At 38.9% G+C, this 20,969-nt stretch overlaps 1 protein-coding gene across 1 annotated transcript in view; it reads left to right on the forward strand.

Moving 5' to 3' along the window:
- mettl16 (methyltransferase like 16) overlaps window positions 1-20,969 on the forward strand; it is a 30,123-nt gene that overhangs the window by 1,995 nt on the left and 7,159 nt on the right. The window contains exons 2-7 of the mRNA XM_038283961.1: window positions 8,062-8,249; window positions 9,820-9,960; window positions 10,564-10,679; window positions 13,522-13,664; window positions 16,337-16,406; window positions 20,626-20,715. Coding sequence (XP_038139889.1) covers window positions 8,062-8,249; window positions 9,820-9,960; window positions 10,564-10,679; window positions 13,522-13,664; window positions 16,337-16,406; window positions 20,626-20,715 — 748 coding nt within the window. The remainder of the gene's footprint in view (window positions 1-8,061; window positions 8,250-9,819; window positions 9,961-10,563; window positions 10,680-13,521; window positions 13,665-16,336; window positions 16,407-20,625; window positions 20,716-20,969) is intronic.

The following is a 20,969-nucleotide window of genomic DNA, read 5'->3' on the forward strand; positions in this document are numbered from 1 at the left end:
GTCTGGGCTATCCTCCCCTGGATAATTTAGAAACTAAGACTCTCTAAAACACAGTTTCCTGCATTTTGAGGTAGAATGCAGCTAACTTTTTGTCTTTCTTACAACACTTATTTTGTCTTTGTAATGGGAAGTATGTGTGTTTTTAGCTACAGTATTATGTTTCATAGGTTAATTCAAACAATTAGAAAGTGTAATGCTATGTTCACGCTGCACACGCTTTCAGCATCAAAAAAGTGTCTGCTGCTTCAGTTTTGATGCTTGTACACATTAAGGTCTGATGTGCCTTAAGAGCATCTTTGCTCATGAAGTGCGTCAAGTAAAGTGTGTACAGATGCATCTTAATACTTCTGCTGCTGCTGTGTTCAATTGCAGAGCGGCTTTGCTATATTTGCTGTGATAAGTGGATAAAAAGTAGTTTTAATGTATTTTTGAGTGAGAAAATCCACCTCAAAACATCAGCTGTGCTGTCAGTTCATCCAGATTAAGATCCTGCCTTAAAATATTATTTTGCTGTTGGAGCCGCTCAGACCGCCACGTATCACCAGTGCGCTGTCACTGGGAAGCCCCAGCAGCAGCTGCCTCAGGCCCGGTCGCCTCTTGGGGTTTTTTTTTTTTTGGTGGCTGGAAGCAAATTTTAGCATTTTTCAGGAATATGGTACAAACTGCAAGCCCCAGAATAATCTAAGCGAATGTATTTTACTGAAAGGTTTCAACATTTTAAGTAAATTTAGACGTTAATAAACCGTTTCAGTGGAGATCATGGCAATCTGCATCAGCAGTGCTGCGTCTGCCTCCCTGCCAGCTCGCAGATCAGCTTCTCTGATGGTTGATGTGGCACGTAACAATTTAAGCGAAGTTTCCAGGGGGAAAAATAGTGCGTAGAATTTGTCATTTTTTTAATAAAGGCCGTAAGGATTGCTAACTAAAAGCCTTGTTCTGAGCTGCATCACTTGTAATGAGTGTATTCAATCCTGCCATCTTTATATTCCAACAAATGCTAACAAGCAAGAATAAACAGCTTTATCTATATTTGGAAAAAAAAAAAAAAAACATTAAAACTCTGCATTTTTTTTTATACATTCCTCTGTTTTAGGTTAGTTTGCCAGCTGCTGCCCAGGATTCATGCAACCCTCTTGTTCTGATTAGCCTCCTTTAGAAATATGGCTCCTCCTCTTCCTCTTCCACCCCATGCTCCATCAGTGGAAGAGGATTAGCTTCATTTTCGATCTTCCAACTAACTCATCTACAAGTTTTCTTTTAAGTATTTAAGCTATGAGTTTGGGGGATGAGAGTAATCTCAGGGAGACACTCACTCTTTCCTCAGAGGAGATGCGTCTCCCCTCATTTAGGGCCCGCTGGTGGAGAGGACTGATAACAGCTCAGACCAGAGGCAGCAGCAAAAAATGTGCTGGATTCGGTTTGAATGGAAGTAAGGAATAGATGACCCCACCCCCATCAAAAGTCATCATGTTTGTTTTCAGTGTTTGGGGTCAAACAGAAGGAGTAGGATTAAGAAGACAGAGGGGTTATTAAAGATGTATTAGCCTGGGTGACACTTCATTTGGAAAAAAAAAAAAAAAAGTTCAATTTTCACTCCAGTTCCATTTAGAGAGATATTAATAATCAGCTTCTTAGAAGAGAAAATGAAGAAATAATTAGGAGTCCTGGTGGGTTTAATTGATTAGCGTTACCCTGCGGTGGTGCAAAGCTAAGCTGCTAATATTGTTTTGAGGAAGGTGAGGAAAACCGCTCTAAGGTCAAAATAATTTATTTTTTTCCACATATTTAATTTAAATCTGCTGTGAGGATGCTGTGGCTGTCTAAGCGTTCTGTCCTGCATGTCTGGTTATTTTATCACATGCAGTTAGAATATTTTAAGCCATTTCTGTAAACTTGGAGGGGAGGCAGCCAATAATTCATGGTTTTGTGCTGGTAAAGCCAGAAAAGAGCATTCTGGAGAGATTGCTGTTTTTTGTCCATCAGCACACACACACATTAAGTGGCAGTGTTTTATTTTTTGTAGTATTTGCATACTTATGTATAGGATATCCTGCATATCCTGCATTTGCAATGAACTATAGAAATAAACATGGCCACATTATAGAATGTTTAACAGTTGGATAGTTTAGTTTAAAAAAAATGATTTAAAATAGTAAATGTTAGCTGCTTCTCTTTGTGTCAGCGATTACAGTTCAGGTAAAATAGTAAACGTCACAATCTCTTTGTCAGTATCCTCTTCTATTATAACCTTCTATTAATGATAGGTGGGCTTTCCCTGTAGGCTTTTCCTGACGTTTCCATCATTTATCTAAAGCAGGGGTGTCAGAAATGTGGCCCAGGAGTCATTTTCCACACCTAGAATGATTCTCTGTGGCTCCCAGCTTCAATTCAGATGCTTTATGCAGATGGAGATTTATTTTTTTTAAATTAAAGCAAAACTAAACATAGACGTTGGTATCTTTGTACAATTGAAAATATTTGGAATAAAAGTATTTGTGTTTTAAATAACCACGACCGTATCCATCCTGTGATATTAATTGGACTACAGACATGTGTGTACCGAGATCTGTTCTTAACTTATTAATCAAATGTGGCTGCAAAGATAGCAAAGGTTTTACAAAAACTGATCGCCAAATAATTTGAAAGGTGGATAAGCATCTTTTAATATGGCAAATGCGCAAAACTCTTTTTAAGTTTTAGATCTGCAATTATTTTCTCATTGCTTTTTTTTTTAATGAAAATCTGACTACATTGCATAATGAATTGCAGGCTCACTTTTATGAAGCAGGGGAAAAAAAGCAATAATTTCAGAGTTTTTTTTTATGTATGTATAATAATTGGAGTTTTTTTATGTATGTATTGGCCCTTGCATATTTTTGACTTAACAAATTCAGCCTACATGATAAAAGATTTGGACACCCCTGATCTAAACTATAGTTTATGGAGCGACGACTTTCTTAATTAATCTGTTGATCATATCTTAGATTAATTGAAAAACAATGGTGCTTAATAGGACATGTTTTTAATACAGATGTTATGAAGCTAAATTAAGTTCTGTTTAGGGCATATTTACAGAAGATAAGCTTTTTTTGTCTTGATTGCACAATGTATATATTTTTTTGTACAGTTTTATTTCAATCACTGTCCTGAGCTGGTTGTTCTCTCAGTAAATGACATGTTTTATAGACTGGAGACAGGTCAACTACAGAGACTAGATGTAGTAGAAGATGATTTATAGGCTGGGTTTCAGCCCTAAAAATAACTACACTGTTTGAAGGTATCTGTCAGGTGAAGAGTAAAGAAAAAAATAAAGACATTGTTTATTGAAGCTGTAGTTCCTTTTGCCATCACCTCGAACCGCTCGGTCTAATCGCCTGCAAACTCTCATCAACAAGGGATTTTCATCAACTGGATACCTGCTCCTTCTCAGGCTAGTCTCTGCAAACCTGAGAGATGATTTAGCACAATCTTCCCAGTAAAATGGCTTATCTTTTTCCCCACAATCACAAAATTCTCCCTATTTTCCCCTTTGACGCTTGTTCTAAACTTCAGAAATATATCTTCATCATGTCTACATGGCTTCCTGTTTTTACAGGATGTTTCAAGTATCATTTGAAGAGGCGTACCTAATTGTCAAGCGTTTCAGTAACTGCATCCCATACTTGAATGGGCTAGACCCATGACTTTAAGAGTATAGCTGGATTTACTCAGACAAAGCAGTTGAGACTTTTTCCATTCTTTTTATTTCCCTATTTTGTGGTCAGTTTTAACAACAGTCAGGTAAAAACCTTAGGTCAGAAAGACAGTTAGGATTTTTAGTGAACATATGATATTCAGGACACTAAAACTATAATTGAAATCAAAATACTTGAATCAATCTAATCTTCATATACACATGACAGTTTTACAAAATGTACCACAATATTGCACCTTGCCCAGAGATTTAACCTTAAATACCATACAGCACAACCAGATAAAGCACAACATGGAAACACATTTCCCAAATTATTTACACCACTGCAGCCATTTTCAAATCAAGGAGCATAAATCAAATGAGGAGGACTCTACTCAAATTACACCTAATAAATTTAAGAGCAGTCGCAGTAAGATCCTATAAAATTCAGGTTTCTTACCGGCCGCCTCTTCAGTTTTTTGACATGGATCCTCAATTCTCTGCAGCTAGTTTTCAGCCCGAGTCTCTTACACAACTTGCAAGAAATCAGCAGCTGCTTTCCTATGTGTCATTTATGCCTTCAGCAATGTGAGGCAAAGCACTTCAGGTGTGGACACTAGTAGCCCCGCCCTGGGCTGCCACCAATTAGCAGGTCAGTGCAACACTGATAAAGTGGCCAGTTTGGGTGTATTGGGCCGGGAGAGTGGCAACCTAGTGGTTAAGGCATAGAGCTTGGAATCCAGAGGTTCTGAGTTTGAGCCCCACTCCCACAGACTCCCACTCTGGGTCCGTGAGCAAAAGACCTTTAACCCCATACTGCTCCCTGGCACCTCATAATGGCAGCCCACTGCTCCCCAAGGGGATGGGTTAAATGCAGAGAATTCATTCTGTTGATCTGCACTTGTGACAGTGTAATGACAATATAAAGAAAAAAAAAAGCTGGGAAAAAGATATATCAGAGAAGACTCAGACTGGTGACTTTGATTGCAGAGTTGGGAACTTTCCCAGACTAATCCTCTCTTAGGTGCATATTTAAGCTCATGCTTTTCATCTAGAACTATGGCTGAAACGATTTTGCAAAAAATCTGAATTGCAATTATTTTTAACCAAAATTGCAATTTTATTTTTTTTATCTGCTCTAAAACCAAGCTTGTAGATGATTCACGTCAGGCTTTCGGTTTTTGAAAGCTTGTTTTGTTACAAGACTTAACTGCAACCATTGTGTGTAAAAGTGTTTAATTCCATGCATGGATCTGCAGCTGCAACTCTCTACCTTTCTGTGTGGCAACATCCCCACTTCAAGCATCTAATCACCACCTAAAGGCTGGAGGGAGATATTTAGTGCCTCACTCTTGTTAAATATAGTACGATAAAAAATCAGTTTGAAAAATGTGTTTTCTTAAATTGCGGTTATATTGCAAATGCAGTTAATTGCTCAGCCCTAGTTTGGATCCTAACTGTCTGTAGTTCATTAAATATATAATGACCTGAACCTTTAAAAAGATCATCTTCACATGCCGCTGATTGTTATTGGTTATTTCCCTTCTTGTCAGTTCCTTTGTGAATTAAAACAGCTGACAGGAGAAAAGGTGCTGTTTATCAGCACAATGTGTTTTCCTGCTCCTTTATTTGGTTCAGATGAAGGTCAGGGTCTATTGATTGTTAACGTGTGAGTTTTAATAGTGATGGGAAGCCATTGTGAGAACAGGGCCCCCCGTTTCTCTTCCATCTCCACAGCTTTACCGCATCCTCTTCAGAACAACTTTTTCCTTTCGTGTTTCGTTCTTCTTTGAGGCTCGTAGGCTTCCATCCAGGGCGTAGGCACGCAGCAGCCAAATCTACGGCAGCACGAAGCTGCGGGCGCGCTCTCGCTCTTCCCTCGTCCATCAGCCATTGCTCCAGCGTGGCCGGATTTGCGTGCTCCGCTCATCTAATTTTCTTCCTGTAGGTGTGGTTGCCATGGAGACGGTCAGCCCTGCATCACAGACTTCACACAGACAAGAAAAAAGGTCTAAAAATAGAGCAGCGGCCCGAGCAGCCTCCCTCATCTGAACATCGATCTCTGTCTAATAACGCCTCTGAGGAGGAATAAAGACTTAGGTGGAAATTTGAGAGGTGGAGATGATGATGCTGATGATGTTGAGGAAGGATGGCTCTTGTTTTTGGTCTGATTTATTACTTCAGCCCAGTTTCCTTTAACTGGTTCCTCTTTTCACCATCCTGTGGAGGATCATGGTGTTAGCAGCCGCTAAAAAGACTGTTTCATAGGGATTGTTCATTAGCTGAGGGGAAACAAGGGGGGTGGATTTCAGATTAGCAACGTGGAAACTTTGTTACCCAACTGATGGCCCTTTTTCCACTGGATCTGTTAACGCCGAGCCCACTTCATGTTTTCTTCATTCAGCAGAAGAATTCTACTTCTGTATTCTACTGGAATTCATTTAGATTTTTAAAGAAAAAGTAGGATTTTACTGTGAAGTAAAAAGAAAATGGTTGATTCTTCTTTCAATTAACTTTTTATAACAAGTCCTGAAAGATTTCTTACTAATTGTTCATCAATCAAATCTAATCGAGCTCAAAGTCCTCTGATTTCAGTGACCAGCTCATTTTTCACTGCATCCAAAGTAAAACATTTTTAACAGCTTATAAAGAAAAAAATAAACTTTCATCTACTTGTAACTTTGGATAATCACTCTTTTATCATAATGAATTGTAGTTTATCAATAATAAAATGTTAATGCCAGGTTAATAAAGGATGTAATTATTGCATAATTAATAAATATAATTACCTGGTATAAACAATTGAACTGCTGCCAATCCTAATAAAGTGTGTTTTCTGTCTGGGTAACTTTTAAAATATTCTGTTTAAATGCTTTCCTATAATAAAGACAAGAAAACTTAAGACTTTTTTGTTCTCTTGAGAATAAAATTGATCTTTTAATAGAAATATAAGCAAATCAAACTAAAACCTGAGCTGAATTGTGTCACATCATCCTCATCTTGCTGGGTTGCTTTCTTATCCACCATGTGCGGTTTGTGATGCTCCCCAATCACCAGGATGTAATTAATTGCATCTGCCAAGGTGCAAAAGGACTTGGTGAGGCTTTAATTACACCTTCCCCGCCCACGCATTCTGGTGTGACAGCTGAAATGGTTAAACACGTGGAGGAGGGAAGATGGGAAGCCAGATGAGTGTGAGAGAGGAGGGGGGGGAGTTTTGTGCTGAGTAGAGTGTTAATAAAAAAAAAGAGAGAATCTTTACAATCAGCGGGGGATTTTAATTTGATGGGCTGCTTATCCGCATCTCGTCTCTCACGTAGGTTTGTGTGAAATGTGAAGTGATGAGGCTCGGAGGAGAGAGCTGCAGGTTAATGAAGTGCCGATTTAAGAGTAGTTTGGTGGAGTGGTTAATCCAACTGGGCAACTGAGACTGGAAGGAAAGAAAATTAAACCACATTTAGATTTGAATAAATATTCATTTTATTAGCAGTAACAAACTGTAATACCAGCTTTATATATAGCAGGCTGAAGGAAACCATGATGTTGGTTCACCATGGTTTATGTTGATCAGTTTTACTGCATAATAGATTGAAGATTTTTTTTTTTTCATTTTACCTCCTGGCCATACTCGGGTTTAAAAAAGAAGATCCCACCTGTAGTCGTTGTGAATTTTTTTCCAATCGAAATTTGGCATCAAGCCACTGATTTAAAAATTTTGAGGATTGATTAGATTATTATGTTCTTCTACATGTAAACAAACCAAGAGCAAAGAAAACAGTGGTTTTCTAAATAAAAGTACAGTTCTTTTGTATTTGTCATTATTCATAATGCAGATTAAGAACTCTCTCATGATCTTTTTGGACTAAAGTATTTTTGATTGCTTTGAGAAAAAAAAACGTGTGAAAGAAGCCAAATGGCTTTTTGGTTTATGTTTTCTTTTTTCTCCCTTTTTCACTAATAATTTGGAAAGTAAATATTTTTATTTGAATGACTTGTTTCTACCTAACACAGTGATATACATACCGTAGTAGATCTTGGTGAATGTTTTGGTTTTTGTATTTTGTCTATAAAAAATTGCACTTAATTTTTTAAGTTTAAGTTTAATTTAAAGGTTTTCTCCAGTTCTATGTTGAGGTTTCTGGTTGGTCTTCTCTGCCTGCTTTGTATTTAGATACAGTTCCCTGGACTCCTGGTTGGTGACATTACCACAGTAATACAAGTAGTAGTGATGTTTAACACGCATTTAAGGCTCTATGCCTAAAAGCTGATGTTCACCTCCTTTTAAAATAATCTGTTTTGTTTTTGTTTTGTTCTAGGACCACATTTTAAATGATGTCCCTTTGTTGTGTTTGATGGAATATTTCACCTTAAGTCTGGTTTTCTCTTAGTGTGAACTTTAAAGAACCGGAGGCGGTGCGAGCGCTGACCTGCACGCTGCTGAAGGAAGACTTCGGGTTGACCATCGAGATTCCTCTGGAGCGCCTCATCCCTACGGTCCCTCTGCGCCTCAACTACATCCACTGGGTGGAGGACCTGATCGACGGCCAGAAGCAGCAACGCCGGGGCATCGACATCGGTATAAACCTGCATGTGTCACCATGGAGTGCATGCATACATTAGATTTCTGCATCAGAGGAAGCATTGAGAGAACATTTCATAAAATATTCCTTTTCCATTAGAATAAGAAACACGGATTGACCTGCTCTATATGGCTGGCATTTTTTATCTAGTTTAGCCAAATTTCAGCACACCAAAGATTTGTTTTTTATTACTGGCAAAATAATTTAACCAACTTGAATTTATTAAATCTTTGTCAAATTACATCCAAAACTTTCAAATGTTTCAAAACTAAAATGTTTGTAATTTCTTTGCGGAGCAGCCCCATTTACACTACCCTCTGAAACCGATCCGTGACGATTTGGGACTGAGCTAGTTAACCGTGCTGAGCTTGGTTCCTTACGACAGTTTAGACACCACGCTAGCACGGTTCCTCGCCTCCTAGTGACGATCTACGGTACTACTGCTCTCTAGGATTGAAGGATGGAAACAAGCAAATCAAAATGGCGGCTTCCGTAACATTCAGGAAGTTATGTTTGTTTATAATTGTGATATTTCATTGTTTGCGGAGACTTGAATTTACTTGACAGAGTCGGCTTTTGGGAAGTGGATACGACAAACGATAGTCTAATCGTGGCTTACAGACTTGTTCTTCTGTTTTATGGTGTTTGACAGGTCGTTGCTCTTTGCTGATTAATATTCTCTAACAAACCTCTGTTTCCCTCATGGAACAGCTTGATCTATAATGAGATGAAACCTCAAACCAGGAAACTTTGTTTTCTAATTAGATGGCTTCTTAAAAAACTGGTTACACTTACTTTTCTAAAAAAATTAGATAAGTTAATTTGATAAACCCATATTTCTTAGTTTTTTGGTCTATTACATAAAATCCAAATGGAGCTCTTTGATATTTGACTTTATTGTTAAAGTAATGAGAAGTGTAAATGAACAATTTTTTAAAAATGTATCTGTGTCCTTTTAAAATATCCATAGACCTTTATACATTTATGTTCTTGGTATTTTATCATGGCTACTTATTTGTTTTGTTTTTTCCAATTTTAAAGCAAAATTTGGCCTCATATTTGTAATTGTTTTTATTTCTGTTTTAAGGGATTCTACATCTATTAGAAAAAGGCAATTTATAGCATGCAGCTAATGACCTTAGTCTTTCCCAGTTCTCCCAGTCCACATGCATCTCTGTCAGTGTAAAAGAGGAGAACACTGTGCTCTCCCTGCAGAGGTGTATGTGTGTTCTCTGTGAGAGTCGGGGTCACTGATTGGTGACCCTGTTGCTGTCAGGAAGCAGAATTAAGTCGCCTTCTCTTTGATGGATCACCACCAATCGTCCCTTTAGTAAAGGAGGCCGGCTCTCTCTGACCTGAATAACGCACCTTGTTACGTTTAAACGATTGGATTATCACTACTGGAACTGACGTTTATTGGCTTCAGATCTTTGGGCTGTTTAGCAGGGCACCACATTTACCGTCTGTTTGCCAGACTATATCAGCGAACATTTCCATATCATTCCTGACGGCCACAATCAATCTTCACAGTGTCAGACTCTACAGATGTGCTTCCTCTTACCCCAGGCACCGGAGCGTCCTGTATATACCCCTTACTGGGAGCCACAATGAACGGCTGGTACTTCCTCGCTACAGAAGTGGACGACATCTGCTTCGCCTACGCCAAGAAGAACGTGGAGCAGAACAACCTGTCAGACCTGGTTAAAGGTGAATGAATGTAGGCTCAAGCACGGTGGAGATGGTATGATGTTGTGGGCTTTGACGCTTTATGGAAGGAGGTGGTTTTAATGTAATGCGAGTGTTAGGAAAATAAAAGGTTGCCACACAACTGTGTTTATGGCGCTGTCACAGCTTGACGACTTAGCCAGCGTATGCCTGACGTCACAGAAAGATCTACAACGCTAGCATACGTGGAACTTCCTATGTATTTTTACAATCTTAGGCATATATACAGCGTATTTATAATGAGTCCACAAATTATTTTCAACGACAGGTTGGACGAGTTGGACACAATTACTAATGAGTGATGTACAATTAACGTGTGTCAACTTACCTGTAACTTATGGCCCATGTATGAGCATACACTGGCATACTTCAAGAAATTTTGTGTGCCAGCTTCCTCATAACTAATACAAAACTTACGCATAACTTATCCAACAAACGCTAGCATTTTTGCAAAATTTTTCATACGTTGCCATACGCTGGCTAAATCGTCAAGATGTGACAGCGCCATAAGCTGCTGCCCTCGTTTGGAGGAGTTAAGATCTCATCATCTTATCTTTTCTATTTTTCTTTCCTTGACTTTCCTAGTTGTAAAAGTCCCGCAGAAGACTTTACTGATGGACGCCTTGAAAGAAGAGACAGAAATGATCTATGATTTTTGCATGTGCAATCCACCGTTTTTCGCCAACCAACTAGAAGCAAAGGTAAATCTTTCTTTTTTTTTTGCAGCTGTGTGTCTCAGTAAGTTTCTATCTGTTTTAGAAAATCGATCAAAAAACTCATCAAGAACTCAGTTTTTCCATCATTTATTTTAGTAATAATGACTAATGCCTAGCAGCTAATGAATTCTCAACATTCAGTTCCCCAGAAAGCTTAAATTGTACACATGAAGTATAGAATAATGGCTTTTATCTTTATATATATATATACACACACACACACAGGAAGACTCGCATAAATACTTTGCAAAGAAAGCTAGCGGTTCATACGGTCCTCTATCAAACACATTGATGGAAAGTTCATTGGAAGGAAAAAGTTTGGAAAAAACAAGCGATCAGAGACTCAATGGGTTTTCTTTTTTTAATTCAAGCTGGAACTTTGACTTTTTTTCATTATTTTTATAACTTGGCTAGGAGGTGCTAACTGGTTTTAAACAAATTGTTTACTTGTTGACCCCTTACACATTTCACACTATTGTACCTCCAGGTAGTTCTGTTATTATACAGGTGCTGGTCATAAAATTAGAATATCATGAAAAAGTAGATTGATTTCAGTAATTCCATTTAAAAAGTGAAACTTGTATATTATATTCATACATTACATACAAACTCATATATTTCAGATGTTTATTTTGTTTAATTTTGATGATTACAAATGACAACAAATGAAAATCTCAAATTCATCATATCAGAAAATTAGAATATTGTGAAAAGGTTCAAAATTGATGGCCCCTGGTGCCACACTCTAATCAGCTAATTAACTCAAACCACCTGCAAAAGCCTTTAAATGGTCTTTCAGTCTAGTTCTATAGGCTACACAATCATGGGGAAGACTGCTGACTTGACAGTTGTCCAAAAGACGACCATCGACACCTTGCACAATGAGGGCAAGACACAAAAGGTCATCGCTAAAGAGGCTGGCTGTTCACAGAGCTCAGTGTCCAAGCACATTAATAGAGAGGCGAAGGGAAGGAAAAGATGTGGTCGAAAAAAGTGTACAAGCAAGAGAGATAACCACACCCTGGAGAGGATTGTGAAACAAAACCCATTCAAAAATGTGGGGGAGATTCACAAAGAGTGGACTGCAGCTGGAGTGAGTGCTTCAAGAACCACCACACACAGACGTATGAAAGACATGGGTTTCTGCTGTCGCATTCCTTGTGTCAAGCCACTCTTGAACCACAGACAGCGTCAGAAGCGTCTTGCCTGGGCTAAAGAGAAACAGGACTGGACTGCTGGTGAGTGGTCCAAAGTCATGTTCTCTGATGAAAGTAAATTTTGCATTTCCTTTGGAAATCAAGGTCCCAGAGTCTGGAGGAAAAGAAGAGAGGCACTTCATCCACGTTGCTTGAAGTCCAGTGTAAAGTTTCCACAGTCAGTGATGGTTTGGGGTGCCATGTCATCTGCTGGTGTTGGTCCATTGTGTTTTCTGAGGTCCAGGGTCAACGCAGCCACATACCAGGAAGTTTTAGAGCACTTCATGCTTCCTGCAGCTGACCAACTTTTTGGAGATGCAGATTTCATTTTCCAACAGGACTTGGCACCTGCACACAGTGCCAAAGCTACCAGTACCTGGTTGAAGGACCATGGTATCCCTGTTCTTAATTGGCCAGCAAACTCTCCTGACCTTAACCCCATAGAAAATCTATGGGGTATTGTGAAGAAGAAGATGCAATACACCAGACCCAACAATTCAGAAGAGCTAAAAGCCACTATTAGAGCAACCTGGGCAACATAACACCTGAGCAGTGCCACAGACTGATCGACTCCATGCCACGCCGCATTGCTGCAGTAATACAGGCCAAAGGAGGCCCAACTAAATACTGAGTGCTGTACATGCTCATACTTTTCATGTTCATACTTTTCAGTTGGCCAACATTTCTATAAATCCTTTGTTTTTATTGGTCTTCAGTAATATTCTAATTTTCTGATATGATGAATTTGAGATTTTCATTTGTTGTCATTTGTAATCATCAAAATTAAACAAAATAAACATCTGAAATATATGAGTTTGTATGTAATGTATGAATATAATATACAAGTTTCACTTTTTAAATGGAATTACTGAAATCAATCTACTTTTTCATGATATTCTAATTTTATGACCAGCACCTGTAAATATACACAAAGGGACTTTAAAAAAAAAAAAAAATCAGCAAAATAGAGGATAAAATAAAAAAATAACCAGTAATACAGTCATCTTTGAAACAAAAACATGTACACAACCCTAGTGTGCTATAAAGTGTCATTTAACGTCACTATACCCTTTTAAAGCTCCCCAAGTGACCTCATCTGAACCCTGCTAAGAAACTTTGGAGTTTTATTCTAAGCAAAATGAGAAAGATTAGACCAAACAATATGGAGGAGAGGAAGACTGAAATCGCATCAAGCAGGTCCTGCTGAACTCCTCAGCTGATCGCAGGCTTGCAGCACTACAGCGGTGGTTCATATATGTTAATTCTGTATAACTTCAAACATATTTCTGAATTTAATGTTTTATTCGGGTGATTTGATGCTTAAAAAAAAGATTTTAAATTGATTGCTGTAGAGACTCTTTTTTTTTATCTTTTGTCCCATTTAAATTCTGTCACTGAATCAAATCACCATTTTAGTGATTTATTGAGATGCATCTGCAAAGTACGGGGTTTGTTTTAAGGGTATCAGTGTCAGGGGGTGCAACATTGTTTTTAGGCCGTCTGCATCTTCCAGTTCTGGTTCTACCTGCTGGTTCTGGTTCAGTTTGACTCCGGCATGAAGTACTGTTTGTTTATAAGATGCTAATAGGATTTCTACCTAATCTCTGTCTGCCTTGTCGCGGTCTCCGCAGGGGGTGAACTCCAGAAACTCACGAAGACCTCCTCCCAGTTCGGTGAACACAGGCGGGGTGACGGAGATCATGGCAGAGGGCGGCGAGCTGGAGTTCGTCAAGAGGATCATTCATGACAGCCTGCAGCTGAAGAAAAGGCTGCGGTGAGGAGCAGATGAAGTCCTTATCTTTGTATCTAGGGGGAAGGTTTATCTAAACATCCTAATTATGGGATGGATGTTGAAGTGTGCTGCAGTTTTGATGGGATGAGTTTAAGAGGGGAAACGGGCAGATGGATCTCTGATGTCGGTGTCGCTCTCACTTACTGTAATGGTTCAGGCGCCCTCAGGAGAGCAGCTGTGTTTGGGTGGCGGCCGTCACTTCAGCCTCCCCCGTTAGCCGGGCTGTCACCTGAGCAGCGGAGTGAGACCCCGGCAGAGTGGAGCTATTAAAGCTGATTAGACAAAGCACACCTGCTCTGGCCCTACAAGCCATGAGGAGTGTGTGTGTGTGTGTGTGTGTGTGTGTGTGTTCTCACTCAGGATGCTTCAGTGGAGGGGCACTGATGGTAACACCTGCCTGCTCTTATGCGGCTCCGTGTTACCAAATCATGAATACAGGAGAGGCAGTCGGAGCGAATCCAGATTTGTTTAACAGGTCTGAGGCTCCAGACGAACCAAGCAGAGCCGGCTGTCACTCCCAGCGGCATGCTAGGATACCACAGCTACCAGGTGTCCATGGAAACAGTGCCAGCTTTCAGAAAAGGTCCAGAGAGACACTCCGCCACCCTACTTCCCCTTCTACAGGGGTAATTACCGTCAGACAGAAGCTCCAAACTAGTGATGCTCCGGATTCATAGTGGTATTGATATGATATATCCATCTGGATCCTCTCTTGATATGAACTGAAAGCCTTTCATTCCTGAACAGGAGATTTCCATCTAAGCAGGAGCATCTGTTAATATTAGAGCCTATCAATATTTCATTATTTCATTATTGCTCTGTGCAAACATAAGGGATAACTGAAAGCATCGGGACAGATGGTTATAACTTAGAAAATTATAAAATGAGCCAAGAAAAATGATGTTGATCAGAATCGTTCAGTTTTCAGCTTCATCAACGCTGACTTGTGATTGGCCAGTTGATAACTTCTAAAGTCCAATCTTTTATAGATCAGTGAACGCACTGAACCCAGGCTATTCATTTCATTCACAAAATGATCTCAGTTGAACAAAAAGCATTTTTCAAATTGCAAAGGTTGCATTACATTTAAAAAGAATAAGACACTGACTTTCTCCCTCCGGCTCTTTACATGATTTAGATGATATGCTGAAAGTGTGTTTACCAACTCCTCAGAAAGGAAGAGTGCACTACAGGTATCATCATGCTAGTAGAAATAAACGCCTTTACACATCAGAAACAAAGTGCTGTGATAATAGACTCTAGACAAGCAAACTTTTAAAGTCATGAGAACAATGAAACCCTGGCATGGAAACATTTACATACAGATGAGGAAAATCAAAATAAAATCACAAATTTGGTGTAAAGAATTATTTTTTTTTTCAGGTTAACACAGGAAATCCTTATAATTCAAAACAAAAACTGTTGATAGTAGCTACTGCTGCTAGGCATGCTAACAGCTATTAGATTAGATTATATTAAACTTTATTGTCATTACACAGGTACAGGTACAAGGCAAGGAAATGTAGTTTAGGTCTAACCAGAAGTGCAATAGCAGCAAGTGCAGGATAAATAATGGTTCCATAAATACAGGACATGGGTTTTCTCCTGAATGAGTATAGAGATGAATACTATTATAAATAATGAATATAATATATAGATCACTAGTGTTATGAACTAAATTTATATTATTATACAGGTGGATATTACTATTAGAACTTGAAACGACTGTCAAATGTTAACTTATTTTTCTGTTCTAGGAAAGACATTGCTTTGCCAGGGTGAAGGAAAATACTGTATAATTTATACAGTACAAATACAGTACAAATGATAAACCTCCAGGAGTCTGCTTGAAATATAGTGATAAAGATTAGAGCACCATGCCATATAAATAACATAAAATAAAAAAAAAAGGCGTCATTGGGCGAAAATGCAACTTATGCATTTTTTTAGTTGGCACCCTGAATTCAATAAGGTCAGCAGAGGTCATCATGGTCTTATTCATCAGGAAAAGCTTTTAAGGTTAAGTAGCTAAATACTGACAGGTTAAGATGAGAGGACTGGATGCTCAAGGAAAGAAATGGAACAGTGTCTACATAAGGTTATTGCTTGTTTATTTTTATTTTATTTTTTTAGGTTTTTCAGTCGAATGTTCTGGGTTAATATCAAATTTATAGCAGAAAGGAATTTTGAGTCAAGAGAGCCTGGATCTTAGCCAGCAGGTGAACGCTGAGATCGCCTCCAGATGTGCTCCAATGCAGCCTCCATCCATCACAGAAGATGTTTAAACTACTCTTTAGGAGGAAGCAGCACCCCCAGCCACGTTTCCAGACGGGTGCTTCCTAATGTGCTTATCTTCCCTCCGTCCTCCCTGTTGGACTCTGCTTCTCATTGATCACCACCAAACTCATGTCTTTATTGCACAGTGGTGATTATCGATTAGGCCTCCACCTCAAAAACACTTCAAAACCATTTTTCTTTGCGCCGCGGGACCAAGAGAACCTGGATGTTTTCCTGTCTCATGTTTTTTTTTTCTTTGCCTTTGTTTTGCTCCCTGAAGCCTGCTTCTGTTTGTTTGATCTCTTGCTTTGTAGTTGAGGTCTGCTGACGGACACATACACACCAACAGCTGGTTGATGTGATTTCTCTTTCTGCAGGTGGTACAGTTGTATGTTGGGGAAGAAATGCAGCCTGGCACCTTTGAAGGAGGAGCTGAGGAAGCAAGGGGTGAGTACCTGCTGGGACCCAGAACAAAGAGAAGCCCTAGTAAACTCTATGATCTCGGTTTGTTCATACAGGAACTACGCAGACGGGTCATACCTGCAGGTTTAAATGTTGCCTGCATATTCTTCCAATTAATACTCCTCTCGTGCTTGGATGCAAGGAGCTTGATCAGACTTTTCTAATGTGCCACTAAACCAGAAAGGAGCTCATGTGAAAGATAAAGAAAGACCCCCTCCCACCCCACCATCTGCACCAGCCTCTTCTCAACCAGAGATCTGAGTCTGCTGTTAGCAGCTCATCAGAAGGAGTGGAGGTTTGGCGGATGTCCAGGGAGGAGACTGATGCTTTTGGTTTACAGCAATTCTAACTCGTCTCTAGTTAACATGCCACAGCTTTTATCACCCATTAACGAATCTAAACCTTGTTTTGTTTTGGTGTTTTACATTTAGTTTTATTTTGTCTTTTAACACAGCAATTTTCCCCTTTCTTCCGACTGATGGCACAGATGGCTATTAATATAAAACTAATGTATGACAGAGACCTCTTTCTGTTAGCCACTGAGGAACATTTATCGTACCACCCCAGAAAATATAGGTGGAGAATTTAAAAATTAGCGTAGCGTGGGAAAGATGTCTCCATATCAACCATTTAACTGCATCTCTATGTGAGGCATGTCAAGAGAAAGGCTTTTCTCTCCTACCATCACAAACGTAAACATGTGGGGTCTCTAGAATGTACTTGAACTTGAACTGGAGCTGTTCTCTAGCCTGAGACATGGATAGAGTTTTTACTCATTATTTGCTCATAGCGCCAAATCACAACACATGTCATCTCAAGGCACTTTACAGTTCACCAGATCATACAGTCAAATTGATTCAAAGTTTTCCATCTAAGGAAAACCAGTTGATTGCATCGACTCATTGACTCAAATGCAATCCCTCACACTAAGCATGCTTGTAGCCAGCGGCGTAGGAAGCGGGGGGGACGGGGGGGACATGTCCCCCCCAATATAAAAGCCAGGTGGATATGTCCCCCCCAAAAATTGTACCGCAAAATATTAGATTTTGACAATTTTTTAACTATCGTGCTTTTATTTTGAAGGCGCAGCATAGCGTTACGTCACTGTACTCCCCCTCCCCTCTGTGAACTGTTGAGTGTTTGAGCACTCAGAGGGAAACAGCGATACAGAAAGTCAGAAACTTGTGAATGAGGTAAAATGGTCTGTCGGGAATGCTGCTATGAATATTGCTTATTTATAACGTCTTGTTGTCAGTTCACTTTCATATATAGAAACTGAATCTTTTTGGTTTAGGCATCTTAGTCTTGTAGGAAGAGGATTAGGGCCACTGAAAAAAGTTAACTGGTTTTTAATTTTTTTTAGTTTAACATGGGGGGAAAAGTCAGAATTCTGACTTTTCTCAGAATTCTGACTTTTTTCTCAGATTTCTGACTTTAATCTCAGAATTCTGACTTTAATCTCAGAATTCTGACTTTAATCTCAGAAATCTGACTTTTTTCTCAGAAATCTGACAGATGATTAATGTTTCTAATCAATTTACAGTTTTTTTTGGTGGTGGTGGTGGTGGTGGTGGGGGTACTATACAGATATATAAAAACAAGAAGGTCTAACTAAAAAATAACCAGAATATATGTTTAGAGTAAAGATTGACTACTTGTGTTTACACAAGCACACAATTTCAAATCTGCTGAGCTTGCTGTGCAAGAAAATGTAAAATATACGTATAAAGAAATATAACAGGAAGTACTGCTAAAACAAACTAAATGTTAAATAATGTAGATATTGGTTTAAAAAATTCTTCAGATTTGGAAATTTGGAAGGAATACATAATTCTGAAATTAATCAACAAATCTGGTAAAAATAAATAAATAAATAAAAAATAAAAGTTGCACTTTTTTACTTGAGGAATTTGTTGAATAACTTCATAATTATGAGTTTAACTAGTTGGAGGTAATGCTACACTTCTGCTTCCTGTCCTGCTCATAAAAGGTAAACATTATACATTTATTTGTTATTTATTATATTAATTTTCTACACTATTTGGAAAACACAACACAAATGTAATATAACAAAAGTATGTTTAACAACAAACATGTTAGCATCAAGCCATAGCCATGTCTCTTTTAGAGACTAGATCTCTTGTTTTAATGACCTTCTGCTCCTCCATTAATGAGGGGACCCCTCGGGCACGTAAAAAGTTGCCTAATTCTGTCATTTTCCACCAATGTGTCACTGGCTCTCTCAAACAACTCACATCTTTGTCAGTGAAGCTGAGTGCTCCACATCTCTGCCTTCATGGTGCCCATCTACATTAAGATCCAAAATTCTGAGAAAAAAAGTCAGAATTCTGAGGGAAAAAAAGTCTTAATTCTGAAAATAAAAGTCAGAATTCTGACTTTTTCCCGTATTAAACTGAAATAAAATGTAAAAATCACTTAACTTTTTTTTTCCAGTGGCCCTAATCCTCTTCCGTAGTCTTGGGCTGATCACTCATCCAATATTTAACTGCTAATTTTCTCTAGACGTTTGCCACGCTAGCCAAAATGTTTTTTTTATATATTTTTTTTTATATCTCATTTCAGTACAATGCCACCACCAACTAAAAGGCTGAAACAGCAGTAGGACTTACTCAGATTTTTTTAAAAGAGAAACGTCAGTGTGAGCAACAGTCACCTAACACAACTTGTGTTGAAATTAGCCCGGTCTGGGCGTGCGTTTTACGAGGATTTTTTATTTTTTGCATGGTTTTGATTCGCCGAAATGGACAGATGTTATACCTGCCGCGCTCCTGATCGTTAGTTAACCACAGGGAGAATTAATTTGAATTCTTAGCAGCGGCGGCCGCATTGGTCGTGCAGTGGACTGCTGCACAACCACTAATTAACCAACTAATTAACTTCTGCATCTTTATTTCCTCAAATAAACTGCTGGCTCCTCTTTTTAGACTATAAACAGATTAACACAACATTGACAACTCTGTAGTTTTCTCTGTTCTGTACTGCAAATTGGAATTAAAGGCGCCATTTCTACCAAAGGTCTGGACAGACTGGCCACCTGTCTAGGGTGGACCCCGCACCAGCACCTCCCGACCCCACTAAAACGACAGGGTGTACAGAAAATGGAAGGATGGATGGATTTCTACCAAAGGTTGATAATGCGTTTTTGAACCAGATGCTTCAAAGCGCCCTGTCCATAATTCTTCAACACACTGTCAGCTCCCTCTGTCAGTCAACCTATATAAATTCATTTTTGACCATTATTGCAAGTTTGACAAAATAAAACATATCAAACTTTGCACTTGTGTGGCCTACTGAATTGTTTTGATTTTCTAGTGCGTATGCGGACACTAAATATGCCAAGGGCTGAAGCCCTTGAAAGACATCTCCCTTTGCTTAATAAAAGACTCCAGTCATTTTGTTTGGTGATATGTTCACATCTTATGAACAAATGCATTATGTTAATTTTAAATGCATTATTTTTGCAAACACATTTATAAAGGAATAAAGTAAAAGATTAAATAGCCTTTTTTTAAGTAGCGTACTTAAGATATGTTTCTGTTGAATATTTACGAATCTCAGATTTCCGACATGTGTCCCCCCCAATTGTAAACATATTCCTACGCCCTTGCTTGTAGCGACAGTGGAGACTAAAAGCTCCAAACCTGCAAAAACTCTGAAACCTGATCTATGCTCCTTTTTATCATAAAAGATGAATTAGTATAAAAGCAACTTATCACTGTTAGGATTGGTTGAGAAACAAAATCATGAAATCATTGGAGATTATAGATCAAATAAAAATGCTGAATGATTGTTGTTGTGTCTTCCTCCAGAAAGGCAGTTAAAATCCTATGACCAAATCAGCAAAGGGAGAGAATCCACTTTCCTCTATTGCCATCTGGATGCCATCCTTAAATACAAACATCTTATTTGTTTCTCAGGTGCTAAGGTCTTACAGCAGTGATAGCATCTCATGCAGCTACTGCAACCAAATTACCCACTCAATTAATTTGCCAACTGAGAAATCAGATGAATTAATAAGAATCATATTAATAAAAATCATTTCTTCCATTGTGTTACCTAAAATCAGTAGCGTTCTGCTGTTATTTTATGAAGAACAAAAACTGGTTTTGTTATTTCTGTTTATCTTCCCATGTCAGGCATACATTTAATTTGTCCTAAAGAATATTGTTGTTTTCCTTCTCAGGTGCCCAAAGTGACCCACACAGAGTTCTGCCAGGGACGGACCATGCGGTGGGCGTTGGCCTGGAGTTTCTATGACGATGTGGCTGTCCCGGTAACTTCCTGTTTCCTGAAAATATAACATTATGAAAGAAAGATTTGAATATATCACATTCTATCACATTTATTTTTGTGCCTAAAATCAAATTTTCATGAAAAATGGCGTAGGCAGTCCTGAGGTTTTGCGCTTGAAACCGACTCTGACTGCCACTCAGGGTCTCTGAGCAAGACCCTAAACCCCCGGTTGCTCCCTGGGTGCTACACAGTGGCAGCCCACTGCTCCTCAAAGGGGATGGGTTAAACGCAGAG

This window comes from Cyprinodon tularosa, unplaced genomic scaffold, assembly GCF_016077235.1.
Source record: "Cyprinodon tularosa strain WSP-4 unplaced genomic scaffold, ASM1607723v1 ctg198, whole genome shotgun sequence".
Taxonomy (NCBI): Eukaryota; Metazoa; Chordata; class Actinopteri; order Cyprinodontiformes; family Cyprinodontidae; genus Cyprinodon; species Cyprinodon tularosa.